At 31.8% G+C, this 15,273-nt stretch overlaps 1 protein-coding gene across 1 annotated transcript; it reads left to right on the top strand.

The window, feature by feature from the left end:
• Positions 1 to 158: 158 nt before the first annotated feature.
• Positions 159 to 14,871, top strand: LOC131853988 (tetratricopeptide repeat protein 5-like). Its single transcript, XM_059205106.1, has 8 exons — positions 159 to 399; positions 628 to 760; positions 1,813 to 2,036; positions 2,808 to 3,107; positions 3,490 to 3,675; positions 12,318 to 12,442; positions 12,988 to 13,132; positions 13,864 to 14,871. The coding sequence occupies exons 1-8, from the start codon at positions 325 to 327 to the stop codon at positions 13,981 to 13,983; spliced, it is 1,308 nt and encodes a 435-aa protein (XP_059061089.1). The 5' UTR covers positions 159 to 324; the 3' UTR covers positions 13,984 to 14,871.
• The last annotated feature ends 402 nt before the right edge of the window (positions 14,872 to 15,273 follow it).

Genomic DNA, 15,273 nt, shown 5'->3' with positions numbered 1-15,273 from the left:
TTGTCTGTGGTATTCCTCGGATTTTCTGATTGATCTGTGATTGTCAACCATTGTCAACTAAAATTCATAAAATTGTGTGTGTGTATACAATTAATTATTGAATTATTGACTCTTCATATCATTGTTGCTAATTCGAGAATTTTCAAAAGAAAAATATTTATTATTATTATTTTATTTCTTATTATATATTAAATTTCAATTGTTAAGTTTCATTTTAATTAATTATATGGTTTAAAACTCCGTAATAAATATAATAATGAAAATCTATTTAATTACGTGTTTCTAATTTTTACTTTATTTAACATATAGTAAAATTAAATAACCATGTCGCAAGATTCCGAAGGTGAAACTGAAACCGAATTTTTGGTAAACATAACTGAATTCAAAGATGAACTTGAGGTATCAGACTCATTCTCTTTATTTGATTTTATAATAAAAATAAAAATTTTTTAATTAATTATAATTTTTCATTACTTTTAGTCAATGAGTAATCCTTATAATTTTATATAGTTACTCTTTTCTTCTGTAATTATACTTAATTATCGTCAACCAAATTATTAGAAATAGTTTTAAGGTAATTAAAATATATGAATAAAGTTTAATAATGTGATTGAAAATTGTTTGTAGAAGGAACTCTATGAAACTTGTTCATTCAGAGACCTGTTTTTTGAGAACCACCCTATCGAGATGGCTTCAAAGAAAAATGAGTTTGTTGAAGCGAAGAAAAATGCATTATTAGAAAAATTTGAAGCTATTGATGGTAAAAATTGAATATATTTTTTAATTACACCTAGAATATAGACTTATTTTATTGAATTTTTATTTAAAATTTGCAAGATCTATTATTGTATTATACATAATTTACACACAGATTCTGAAACAAATTTGGCAATGGTTCCTTAATATTTTTGTGGCCCTGTGACTTGGTTTTGGATATTGGGCAGCTGGTTTTTGTACCCAGGGTTGCAATTTAACTTAACTAGTCCTACTTAAATACTTTATATATACACTAGAATTAATATAGTATAATATCTTTGCTTATAAAACTAACCAATTTTAATAATGATAATATAACCAAGAAAATATAGCAATTTAGTGCCACTCCAGTTTCAGTTTAAGCAACTAATATTTATGATAATATGTCTGGTTAAAACAATGAGCAAAATTTTGTGTTTACACAACATGTGCATCAATAAGCAATACAGTACTTCGTCTTATGGCCCCTTCAGGTTACAGGTTCCTGAAGACAGCAATCTGACAAAAAAATAAGTATGACTTCAAAAGTGCTTACACATAAGATTATTCCAACAATTATTTTCTACTCTATTCTATTTAAGTATGTATTTGTACACTTACAATATTTTTTAAAAGTTAGATTATATCGTCCTTGACAGATAGTAAAACATTAACTATTTTAGGGGAAATTATCAATCAACTAAAGTAAATAATTTAGGATATAAAGCAATTAATTATTATAACAGAATCTATAACAATCTAATATTATAAAGCTGAAGAGTTTGTTTGTTTTAACATGCTAATCACAGAAACTACTGGTAAATTGTAAAATTCTTTTTGTGTTGGATGCATGAAAAATATTACAAAAGGTGGGGAAATGAAACGCAGATGAAGTTGCGTGGGTTAGCTAGTAGTAAATAAAGATTTGTTTCTAATTACTACAATACTGTCTGTCTTCTCTCTGATGTTCTGGGAAAGTCTTGGAGTAAATACATTGGTATTAAATACTTTAATTAATTAATTATGATCGATGGAAAGATTAATTTTAAGTGTACCAATATTTTTTTAATATTTCAGTGGACACCCAAGTACCAACTGAACTTCGCGCACATTTTCTTTACCTGAAGGGCCGATGTTACAACCTAAGCCCAACATATGATCCTCGAGCTACACAAAGCCTCAGCAAGGCAGTTAAATTGAACCCACGCTTGGTGGCCGCGTGGAATGAGCTTGGAGACTGCTACTGGAAAAATATGAATGTCAAAGATGCTAAAGCTAGTTTTGAAGGTGCTTTAAAACATGTTAGTATCTTAAAAGTTTGTTTGTAAAATTTATTTATAAGTATTATACAAATTAAACATGGAATAACAATAGAAGGGGTTATATAATCAAATATTCTTATTCATATGAATTTTCCGATTCTTATTCATATAGAGATATAGACAATTATATTTACAGCTGTCACCTTAGTCACACCTTTTTCAGCTGTCAACCAGCTTGCTTTGTGTACAGTCAAAGGGTGAAAAAACGAGATTATTTACAATATAAGAGAAGTAGCATCTTGTTTTTCTGAGTGGCAATTCATGAATGAAGTATCACAGGTGTCATATGATAATCGGATGCTATAGTGCTATTTATTTACATAGCCAATGGTTAAAACATGTTATCAAGTAGGCTATCAGCATGTTTACCATTCCTATTTCACAAAAAAAGGAAACCCATATTGAAATTGTATGATTTAAATATTTAAATTTAATTTTAATTAAGTGATGCCACATGATGGAACCAGTGGTATATCTAGTTAAGTTTGAGTTTTAAAAAATAAACACTTAAAATGACAGTTCTCTGTACAAACTAAAAGAAAAAAATGATATACATACATATATAAGTAAGTGTGCAGGGCCTATAATATTTGTTACTCTGAGTACTAGGCTAATCCGGTACTAACTGGTGCCCCATTAACGAATACCTTTAGCGTAGTCGGAAGCACCATTGTATTATTCATGTTGCTCTTGTTCTTTATAGATTTGGTTGAGACTTTAAAATTATTTACTGGTAGCTTTTTGTTTTAGGAACGTAATCGACTTTCTCTCCGTTGTTTGTCGATTATACTTCGACAAGAATCTGGCGACAAAACACGTGTAGAAGCCTCTTCAGCTGTTCTCAACAGTGTAGAACTTGCAAAAGAGGCAGTTGCTCAGGATATAAAAGATGGGATGTCATGGACCGTATTAGGCAATGCATATTTATGTCAATTCTTCACAGTAGCTCAGGAACCGGCTACATTGAAGTTGTGTATGAGTGCATATAGGCAAGCGTGTTTGGATCCTGCTGCAAAGGGTCAGCCAGATTTGTATTACAACAAAGGAATCGTAAGTAAAACTATTACAATAAGAATTAAACATATAACATTGTCAGTTTGATGTATCTGCTAACTTTACATTAAATGGATATCTTTAGGGTTTTTATCCCAATTTGTTTAAATCAGTGTAGATAATTATATAATGCAAAGACAATTCGTATGCCTCAATATAGTAGTATATAATATAATATAATAGTAATAATAATGTATATAAATAGTGCTTTGTATTATATAAACTAATAATATGGTTTTAAATGGACAGAGAATGTAATATTTAATACTATTAATTGATATACAAATGCAAAAACATTTATATAAGTTATTTTACCTGTAGTCCTGTATTTTATGTTTCTATTCATTACATTAATTAATAACAGTTACAAATGTTGTAGGCATTAAAATATGAGGAGAATTACGCAGAGGCATTGGAGAATTTCGCGTTCGCTTGTGAATTGGAGCCGGCTTGGGAAACGCCGCGAGAGGAACGCGCACGGCTCGTGCAGTATTTAGCGAACATCAATGAATTAATTCGGACTAAAGGGAAGATTAAAAATAAGAAATTGGCGCAGATGGTGCAGGTTAGTAGGGTTATTATAGTTTTATTTTATTGATAATCTATATTTAATTAACCTTACTATCTGACGTATACGATTGATTGACTGGAAGCTTCGCGTTAGGAGGGTTTTCTTGATTAATAATAATATATGATAATATACTTGATTAGTAACATAATACAAAAAAATTAACATGAGGTCAGGTCATCGTGACAAATTCACCATGAATTTATTTATTTTTACACTTTTTTGCACCAGTTACAGAAACTATTAATTAATATAAAAATATGTATAACAATGACGAGTACAATAGGCGGCCTTATCGCTAAGCAATCTCTTAGAGGCAACGAATTTATCACGATGGTTTCCAGGGGAAATCACGTGCAGGTCAACCTGACATGGTACTAGGGAATGCAATCCCGACTCGAGATTGCAAATTCGGGGTCCCGTCTAAATTAAAAAAAAATTTTGAATTCAGATGACTGAAAAAGCTAATAACTGCTTGTTTGTGATAGTGAGGTTAACTAAAATAACATATTACTCGAAAGAAAATAAAAACCTTTATTCTTTAATCTTACCAACTAAATAATAATCAGGTTGTAAGGAAATTAACGTAGGTAAATTAGGTAATCAAAACAATAAGTGTTTAATTATCCTACGATTTATATGTTGATAAAAATAATAATAAGAGTTTATAATACCAATATAGCTGTATAGGATGTTCCTTAGTGTGTATAAATTCATAAAAAATAGTAAAAAATATTTTGGCGCCAAAATGTAAACAACAAAATTTAAAAAAAAGACAGAATAATATAGAGACCATAAGCGAACTATAGGAAAAATATATATATATTGTCATATTTATTGAAATATACTGAAATACAGTTTTAAAGGTTTTGTTTTAAGTGATATAATGGTTGGAAGTGCCTACAGTACAAGTATTTAAAGGTTCAAAATAAAGAAGTATATTGGTTGCAATTTTTCATTGAAATTATAGAAAATTCCCTAATTAAACAATTGGTCCTGATTCGAGCCGGATTTAAGTTCAGTTTGGTGTTAAATGCTTGTAATACCAAAGTTCGGCCTTATTAAATACCAAAGGCTGCAAGAGATATAGAATTTGTGTAGAAGAAGAGTGAGTACATAGTACAGCGACTAGTAGCATCGGTGACGTCACTTCAAAGAGCATCTACAGTGTTGTTTTCATGACGTCAGTAGTCCAACTAGTTGCAAACGGCGGCGCTGTTCGGAGTAGTACCGATACAACCCATCGTCAGATAGAGTAAACAGATAAACAATATTGCTGTGGCATCGCGTTATTAATGTGTGAGTGAAGTGGAAACTGTGAGTACAATCTATATTATTAGTTCTCCATGCAATTTATACATAGAAGAAAAGAATAATCTATGAAGATATATTTTCAAAAATTAACTATCAACTACACGTTAACAGGTTTAATGAAGTGTAATAGTATTATATCATCTATAAACTTTAATAAATAAGATATATTTTAATCTATTCAACTTTTATGTATTCTTCGATTTGTAGGTATAAGGTATTGGTTTCGACCGATAAATATTGGTGTTCGGTGTTGTGTCTACGATTAAATACGGTGGAGTGTGTAGTATTGTGTATTGTATTTATTAGCTTACAAGGTTTAAAATTACATGTCAAATTTAATTAATTAAATATTTTGTTGATATTTTTAATAAATTTTTAAATAGATGTAATAATAACTAAAACTAAACTGTACTTAATATAAATTTGCTTGTAACCAAAAATGTAAGATTTTAACGTAAAATACTTAGTAGGTACTCTTCTATAACCTGTGTGTATCTCTTCAATAACCTGAAGTTTTATTTGTTTCAAACAAAGTTTTTTGGTTTATTTAAAAACTCTATGCATAGTAATTTGGAGGCGCTTTATATGTCAATTAATAGTTAGTAGTTATAAGAGGTGAAAGAAATAATATTAGTGTATAGTTCTTCAAACTTGATTGATACATATTATATGGAATACATAAAAATTGTATCTATAAACGTTTAGATAGTCATATTATTTTGTTAATATAATTTTTTATTAAAATGGATTCCTTAATTAACGTACAAAATGATCTGTACGCACGAATTGATAAAGCTAGGATTAATTTTAAAAAATCTCCTAAAGGTCGTTTTACCAAAGAATATGTTGAGAGTAGATTGGAAATAATAGAGGAGTTATGGTCAGAGTTTAAATCAGGTCATAAAGAGCTTATTAAATTAGCTGACCCATGTAAATTTAAACTCCACATTTATGTTACTGATGATGTATATGATAAGGCTGAAGATTTATATATAAATCATAAATGTGAGTTAGTGAAAGTTTTGAAACAATTTATGCCAGAGACATCGAGTAACGAAAATGTAACTACTAATAATGATGATGCAGCTGCTAAGTCTAGCCATGTCAGGCTCCCAAAGATAAATATTCCTGTTTTTTCAGGAAAATATATTGAATGGATTACTTTTCGTGACTTATTTCAATCTATGATTCACAATAATGCATGCTTAGATAAAGTTCAAAAATTACATTATCTTAAGGGATATTTGACAGGTGAGGCAGAGCAACTTGTAAGGCACATATCTGTATCGGACACTAATTACGACTTATGTTGGAGGCAACTTGAAGAGCGATATAATAATAGGAAATATTTATCTCATTGCATACTTACTAGGCTTCTAAATCAAAAAAATGCTATTACTGAATCAGCAGCTTTTCTTAAAGATTTACTGGATACTTCCACTGAATGTTTGAATGCTTTAGTGAATATCGGAATAAATGTTTCGTCATGGGACATTATATTAATTCATGTACTTACTTTAAAATTGGACTCTGAATCGCGTAAGCAGTGGGAACTTAACATTAGTAATAATAGTACTTCAGATCTTTTACCTACATTTGATCAATTCAAGAATTTTCTTACCAATAGATACAGAGCTCTCGAATTTGTTGAACCTAGTAATATTAGAAGATTGGAATCTAGAAATGTAGTACAAACCCCCATTAGATCTAAGGTATTACATGCTAATGTATTTGAAGTAGTTTGTGAATATTGTACCGGTAATCATAAGTTATGTTTCTGTAAAGAGTTTATTTCGGAAGGTTACAATAAGAGACATGAGTTTGTTGCAAATAACCGTATTTGTTTTAATTGTCTGGGGAGCAATCATTCTGTGAGATTCTGTCAAAAAGCTATTAATTGTAGGATATGTAAAAAAAGACACCATTCTCTTCTTCATCCACCAAACATGAGCTCTGAAAATAGCAATCAAAATGTTCTAATACATACAGTTAATGAACTTACGAAAAATAATCAAGAGGAACCTACAGTAGATACAATAGTAACTTGTTTCGGTACCAGTAAGACCAGGAAACAGGTCTTATTAGCCACAGCTCTAGTAAAGGTCAAGTCAAGATCGGGTCAATATCACATAATTCGAGCACTTATAGATCAGGGTTCGCAAGCGTCATTCATTTCAGAAGCTACTATACAAAATTTAGGTTTGAAAAGATCATTTGGAAGGGGAATAATCTCTGGAATTGGTGGAAACAATAGTTCAGTAGCTTTAAAAGGGACAGTGTTGCTAGAAATTCAGTCAATGTTTGAACCCACATTCCATACTAAAGTTACAGCACACGTAATAAAACAGATTACTTCTCATCTTCCCTCTAAACAGGTGGCTGAAATAGATTGGATAAAGTCCGCCAACATTACCCTTGCGGATCCACATTATGACTGTCCTAATAAAATCGATGTTTTATTGGGAGCGGAAATTTACAGTCAAATTTTACAAGAAGGAATAATGAAAGGGTTAAATGAATCCCCTGTAGCACAACAAACCTCTTTAGGTTGGATTCTGTCAGGATCTGTTGAATGTATAAATAAAGAGAGCGATATAGTTGTTCTGCATAGTCATATAGAAGATGATAATATATTAAGACGTTTTTGGGAACTAGAGTCAGAGAGTACATGTAATAAAAAAATGTTAACACCAGAAGAACAACAATGTGAACAGATCTATACATCTACCACGAAAAGAGACGAAACAGGTCGATATATTGTTAAATTACCATTCCGAAATGATAATCTTTTGTGCCAGGGGGGTAATTCACGTAAAATAGCAGTTGATAGATTCAAGAAACTGGAAAAAAGATTTGATAGAGATTGTGAATTCAAAAATGATTATCTAAAGGTAATTAATGAGTACTTATCCTTAAATCATATGAGTTTGGTAGAGCAGCCTGATGATCAAATAAACTATTCAGTTTATTTGCCGCACCATGCGGTTGTGCGGAAGGACAAGATCACTACAAAGACAAGAATAGTTTTTGATGGATCCTGTAAAAATAATAATGGTGTATCACTTAATGATAGCTTATTAGTCGGTCCTACACTTCAACCAGAATTACGTTACCTTATTATACGATGGAGATGTTACCCAGTTTGTCTTACTGCAGATATAGTTAAAATGTACAGAATGGTTCAAGTAACGGAGGAAGACACAAATTTTCAACGTATTGTATGGAGAGAAAACCCAAATGATGAAATACGGGATTATAAATTGTTAACAGTAACGTTTGGTACATCTTCTGCTCCATATTTAGCAGTAAGAACGCTTAATCAAGTTGCGTCTGATGAAGGATCTGCATATCCACTAGCTGCTAGTAAAGTAAACAGTGAATTTTATATGGATGATTTAATGAGTGGAGGACAAACTATAGAAGAAACTATGCAAGTTTATTATGAAATGAATGCACTATTAAATAAAGGCGGTTTCACATTACAGAAATGGACAAGTAACAAAGATGAAATAATAAAAATGATAAACAGTGATCAGGAAAGGACAGAAATAATAGCAAATAGTAAGGAAAATGTAGAAATTAAAACAGATAGTGTAGTAAAAATCTTAGGTCTTTCCTGGAATAGAAGTCATGATGAATTCCAGTACTCGGTTAAACTGCCTCCGCTTACTGCACCTGTAACAAAAAGAAAAATAATATCGGATATAGCTAAGTTATATGATCCATTAGGTTGGTTAGCTCCATGTGTGATATCAGCTAAAGTTTTGATACAGAAGTTGTGGTTAAGTGGCACAGATTGGGATGAAGAAGCACCTGAAAATTTGATAAAAGAATGGTTAACTTACCGAAATGAGTTAGTACAAATTACGGATTTCCGTATTCCCAGATGGATGCATACGAGCATTGATGATTCTAATGTCGAATTGCATGGATTTTGCGATGCATCACACTCTGCTTATGCAGCAGTTGTTTATTTGAGAATTGTAAATAAGTTCAACACGGTTCATGTTTCATTAGTTGGTGCTAAAACTAGAGTAGCACCAGTTAAACAGGTCAGCATACCTCGGCTGGAACTCTGTGGAGCAGTTATATTAAGTAAATTACTCATTGAAATAGCTCTCGTTATGAATATTTCTGTCGATCATATATTCGCTTGGACTGATTCAACTGTTGTTTTGGCCTGGTTAAATAAACATCCTAGTAACTGGAAAACATTCGTTGGGAACAGAGTATCGGAAATTTTATCTAATTTAGACTCATCCCATTGGAATCATATTTCATCTAAGCACAATCCAGCAGATTGTGCATCACGGGGATTAAGCCCAACTTTGCTTAATGATTATCACCTTTGGAAATTCGGCCCTGAATTTTTACAGCAGAAAATTGTTGTTCTTAACAAACTAAAAGACAATGACACACGTTTAGAAGAAGTAGTCAGAGTTCACTTAGTTGCTATTAAATGCTCTTTATTAGACAAGTATTCTAGTCTTAATAAACTAATTAGAATTGTGGCGTTTTGTAGACGATTTATAATGAAACGTGATCCACGATACAATCATTTTCAAAACTGGTACTTAAATAAATGGGAATTAGATGAAGCTTTAATTTGTTGTATAAAAATATGTCAAGTGAATAGTTTTAACCAGGAGATTACAGAGATAATTAAATATGAACAAATTAGTTCAAAGTGTAGTAAAATTAAAATATTGAGTCCTTTCATTGATGAAAAGGGAATTCTAAGAGTTGGCGGTAGAATAGATCAATCTGAAATGGATTATGATGCTAAACATCCAATTTTACTACCCCATGATGCTCATCTGACTCATTTAATAGTAGCACATTCTCATCAAAAGACCATGCATGGTGGACCAAGTCTTATGCTAAATTATTTAAGATCAGCGTATTGGATTGTGGGCGTTAAAAATTTAGTGAAATTTCATGTTCGGAAATGTGTAAAATGCATAAGAGAAAGAGCTAAAACACAGACTCCATTTATGGGGTCATTACCTTCTGTTCGCGTGACACCTGTGCGACCATTTTTTCGCAGTGGTGTAGATTACGCGGGTCCTATTAACATTAAGACTTCAAGGAATAGAGGAAACCGTTCCTATAAGGGATATGTGTGTTTATTTGTATGCATGGTGACAAAGGCCGTTCATATTGAATTGGTCAGTGAATTAACTTCCAGAGGGTTTATAAATGCATTCAAACGTTTCGTAGCAAGACGAGGTCATTGCTCCGAATTATGGAGTGATAATGGCACTAATTTTGTTGGTGCTTCTAAAGAATTAAGGTACTTGTTTGAAGCTGAAAAATCTGCAATGATTCCAGAGATAGCTAGTGAATTGGCAACAAATAATACAGAATGGCATTTTATACCTCCTAAAGCTCCGAATTTTGGCGGTTTATGGGAAGCAGGGATTAAGGCCACAAAGTATCACATAAAAAGGGTCATCGGTGATGCAATTTTGACATACGAAGAAATGGCGACGCTATTAATTCAGATAGAAGCGTGTTTAAATTCACGTCCCATATCACTACTAAGTAACGACTCAGAGGAGCCTAATCCACTGACACCGGGTCATTTTTTAATAGGAGAGTCATTACTCAATGTTCCAGCTATAAATTACGAAGACAGAAATATTAATTCTTTGAAAAGATGGCAATTGATTCAGAGGATGCTGCAGCATTTCTGGCGTAGATGGTCAAACGAATACCTCAGTCAATGCATGCAAAGATACAAGTGGGCGAATAAGACTCCTGAACCCAGTATTGGGGATGTTGTTTTAGTTAAGGAGGATAATTTACCTCCGACAAAATGGCTTTTAGGCAGAATAGTACAAAAACATCCAGGTATCGATAATATAACTCGTGTTGTCTCGTTAAAATGTAAAAATTCTATCATAAAACGTGCAGTGTCTAAATTGTGTATACTACCGATAGAGAAAGGACAATTCTAATTTATTTTTACTTGCTTGTGTATTTTAGAGTATTTAGTTTATAAACATTGAATTAGTTTAGATTGGTTAGAAGTAATATTTTTTGTTTTTATTTTTATATATAATGATATATTACTGAATATTTGCTGTAATTGTTTCATGGTGGGCGGTTATAATGAAGGACATTTCGTCCTTGGTGGGCGGAATGTTTAATTATCCTACGATTTATATGTTGATAAAAATAATAATAAGAGTTTATAATACCAATATAGCTGTATAGGATGTTCCTTAGTGTGTATAAATTCATAAAAAATAGTAAAAAATATTTTGGCGCCAAAATGTAAACAACAAAATTTAAAAAAGACAAAATAATATAGAGACCATAAGCGAACTATAGGAAAAGTATATATATTGTCATATTTATTACTGAAATACAGTTTTAAAGGTTTTGTTTTAAATGATATAATGGTTGGAAGTGCCTACAGTACAAGTATTTAAGGGTTCAAAATAAAGAAGTATATTGGTTGCAATTTTTCATTGAAATTATAGAAAATTCCCTAATTAAACAATAAGCTTATTTCAAGGGAATTAGGAAAGAGAGTGATTTTGAAAATGACTCCTTAAAAAACAAAGGGTATTAATAGTTTCATCTGCTAAACGGCATCTAATGTCCGTTGCAATGTACCCCGCTGCTGAGAATGCCCTCTCCGACTCAACGCTGGTTGGCAACAGCGTGGCGAAGCAATTATATGCAAACTGCAAAAATCGCCCCCTTGTTCCTCCACACTCAAACAAATCCATTTCTTTTTTAATGGTAAATTCTAATTTGTCTAAGTCTACGTCCACGGACGTGGATATACGTGCAAAAGAACTTTTAGAAGCTCGCAGAGTTTCTTCTAATTCCTCTTGAAGCGATTTATTAGTTTGTGCAGCACGTAAATTCAAATCTTCTGCAATCATTGAAAGAGACAAGTCATCTTCGATTAGTACTGCCGTATTAATATCTGCTTGGTTTGGTTCTTTACGATATAATCGTGTGATTATATTTTTTATTTCTTTTTCACTGCCGCCCAATCCCGTCAATCTCGAACGGGATCTCGTCATATGATGCGTCGGGATTGATCCCGAAAAATTACACGAGATCTCGCGAGATCGGGATCCCGCGGGATCGGGATTGCATTCCCTACATGGTACATTGCAAGGAGGTTATTAGTCCACATTATTAGCAATCTCTCCCCCCTGTGTTGTATGATCGAATTTCAACTACTGGGCGGCTATTAGTATACTGAATTGATTGCACAGTTTATGTGATGGTATTAAAAAAAAGACCTTGGGGAAAGCTTTACAGTTTCTTGTTGTCACTAGTTATGTGTATTTTCTTTGCAGTCTATTGACGACAGTGCGGTGGGACCGGGTCGTTTGCAGTTGGTACAGTTGGTGCCGGGACGCAACGTTGGGACGGCCCTCGGGGTTGTCGTCGGCTCCATACACAACGTTAATTCTGTGCCATTGTTAGTATCCACAACATAATACGTAATTAATTACTCCTACACACCATTATGGATTTATATCTAACACATTCACTGTCACCGCGATTAGTCTTTGGAACAGATTGAGCCTGTTTTCAAACGGAAAACTTTGATTATATTCTGAATGAAAATTATTATGTATAAATGTCTTTTTTATTATTAAGCTCGCAGTTCCAATTGGCAATAGTACAATTTTATAAGTGTAATAAAGAATAAATAAAATAAATAAATAATAATGATATCTCGAGACAATTCACACAGCGCCATCTAGTTACAAGTTACTGCACAGCTTTACTGAAGTGGCTGCAGGTTGCATTACTCGCACGATGCAAACATTTGTATTTATGAATATGATTGTTTGTATTGCTCTGGGTATTTTCAATGTAATTTTGTATGTATTTACAAAAAAAATATTTAACCATTTTTATCGGTTGTCTAGTACACATAACACTAGCTAACTGGCGCTGTATGAATTATCCTGGGGTTATTCATTATTTATTGTTAATTTATATATTGTAAAATTACAGTACTTTCGCAATAGTGGACGAGAGTATGGAATGTGTGTGCGTGAGTGTATACAACTGGGCAGACGGCCGCGGCGTCATCATCGGCGACTACGTCTCCTTACCTAATCCGCAGATGAGGGAGCACCAGTTCGATTCCCCACTAGTGGTAAATTCATTATAATTATTATTGCACTTTTAACTAGAGTAGATAACTTAATTATATACAAAATGGGCAAAGGTGGTAAGTATCTCTAAAAGAGATCTCTACCAGTCAGCCTCATAGTGAGGCATAGCTATTAGCGAGTGGGTAACACTAGTGCAACTAACAACACAATGTTGAAATGTCCAATTTATTAAATCTTAAGACTTATTACCCATTTGACATAAAATATTTGTTAAAACACAAATATATAGAAATTTACTGTTTATTTTCGTAGTCTACTTTGTTGGAGAGTCAATCTATACATACATATAAATAAAATTGGAGTGTCTGTTTGTAACATTGAAATAACCGTTTTTACATGCATATGAATATAAATACTGTACATACACCAAAATAACATTTTTTACAATTTTTGTCTGTATGTCTGTCTGTTTATTCCGGCTAATCTCTGAAATGGCTGGATCGATTTTGACGGGACTTTTTTTGACAGGTAGCTGATGTAATAAGGGGTAAATTAAGCTACTTTTATTTTAGAAAATAAAGTTAAATTCCACGTAGGCAAAGTCGCGTGTACAGCTAGTCAGAAATATAAATGGACACACAAAATATTTTTATTTTGATGTCACTATGTTGAGGTTTGAACTGACAACGGGTGTAATTCAAGGTATTAAACTACTATGCCACGTCATTCTCATGTGTGTATAATTGCAACAAAACAATATTATAATTTACAGAAATACAACTTCAAATCAATCCGCCTGAACAATCCAATGTCGATCACGGTGAATGGCAAACGTGTAGGACGCGACCAGTATGCAGGCACTAAAGCAACAAGCACATACGAATTGAAATGACCCAGGCAAAAAATGGACATCATTACACATACCACTGAACAGTAAATTCAGTCGGGCTGCTCTAATATGATGTCCAGAATTGTGAGGAGTGTAAGAAAGACATTTTGTAACATTATTAATTTTTTATCCATCAATATTAATAATAATATTATTTTATTCATAAATTGACCAAAAATAACCAAAATACTATATAAATGATTTGTGTCTGTCAATTGTTTGCATTTCTGTGTAGAAAAACAAATGATGATTTTTTTATACTTGTACTAAAAATATAACTTATAATTATAACTCTCAGTATATGAAAGATATAGGACAAAAACTTTTATTGGGAGACTTTTTCAATTATAAACACAAAACAATGATTTTGGCGCAGTTTTCTCTATTGTAGAGTGGCGAACTTCATTAAAAATGATGTTTAGTTGGTTTATAATAAAAAAGTTATGAACTTACATTCTGATACCACGGCTACGAAATCTTGGTCTGAGGGTAGTTTTTAAGTACGTACATATATAAATCATATATAATCTTATTTATCACTCTTTTCTGATAGTCTACCATATGTAAAACAGATTATCAAGAATATAAATATATTCCAAATCTTGTCAAATTCATGTAACATTTATCATTTATAAATGTATAGGTAATTTAAAATAAATTAATTATAAGAGAGGTTGTGATAATATTTCGTACGGATTCCAACAGATAGCGGTAGAGTGAGATCTCATTAGGATTGTCCTAAAACATGCATATTTAATCTGTGTTTGTTTGTAGATATTAACTATTCAATGTTTAATATTTAAAATATTAATTTTAATTAGTAACTATTATTAACTGAATATTTATAGGACTGGAATACTCAAGTAGTTAATATCATTTAATATCTATGATTGTATGTTTAAATGTAATAAACTATTATTATATGAAATAAATAACAATACATTAATAGAAATCTTTTTATATTATTTGACATGTCAAAGTTTACAGGTTGGTAGGCATGTATGAATGAATAATGGGGAAAATTGATGATTGAAGATGAAATGATAACGAGAAATCAATTTATAATTATTATTTTATTTGTAATACAATATGATTACCATTTCAATACAAAACGTATTTGGGAAAATACATTATTTTGTACTATTGAAATTTAATACAATTGAACCAGTAGGCATTATATTATTTTAATTTAGTTATTCCGTTTTTCTTAGGTGGTCATTTCGCTGTCGACGTGAAGGGAAATGTGGATACAGGTATTTAGGGAACTTGTTTCATAAGTAAATATATAAAATA

The sequence above is a fragment of the Achroia grisella genome, unplaced genomic scaffold (genome assembly GCF_030625045.1).
Source record: "Achroia grisella isolate CSIRO2021 unplaced genomic scaffold, CSIRO_AGI_Agris_v1 utg918, whole genome shotgun sequence".
Taxonomy (NCBI): Eukaryota; Metazoa; Arthropoda; class Insecta; order Lepidoptera; family Pyralidae; genus Achroia; species Achroia grisella.
This window is presented reverse-complemented; position numbering and strand designations above follow the sequence as displayed.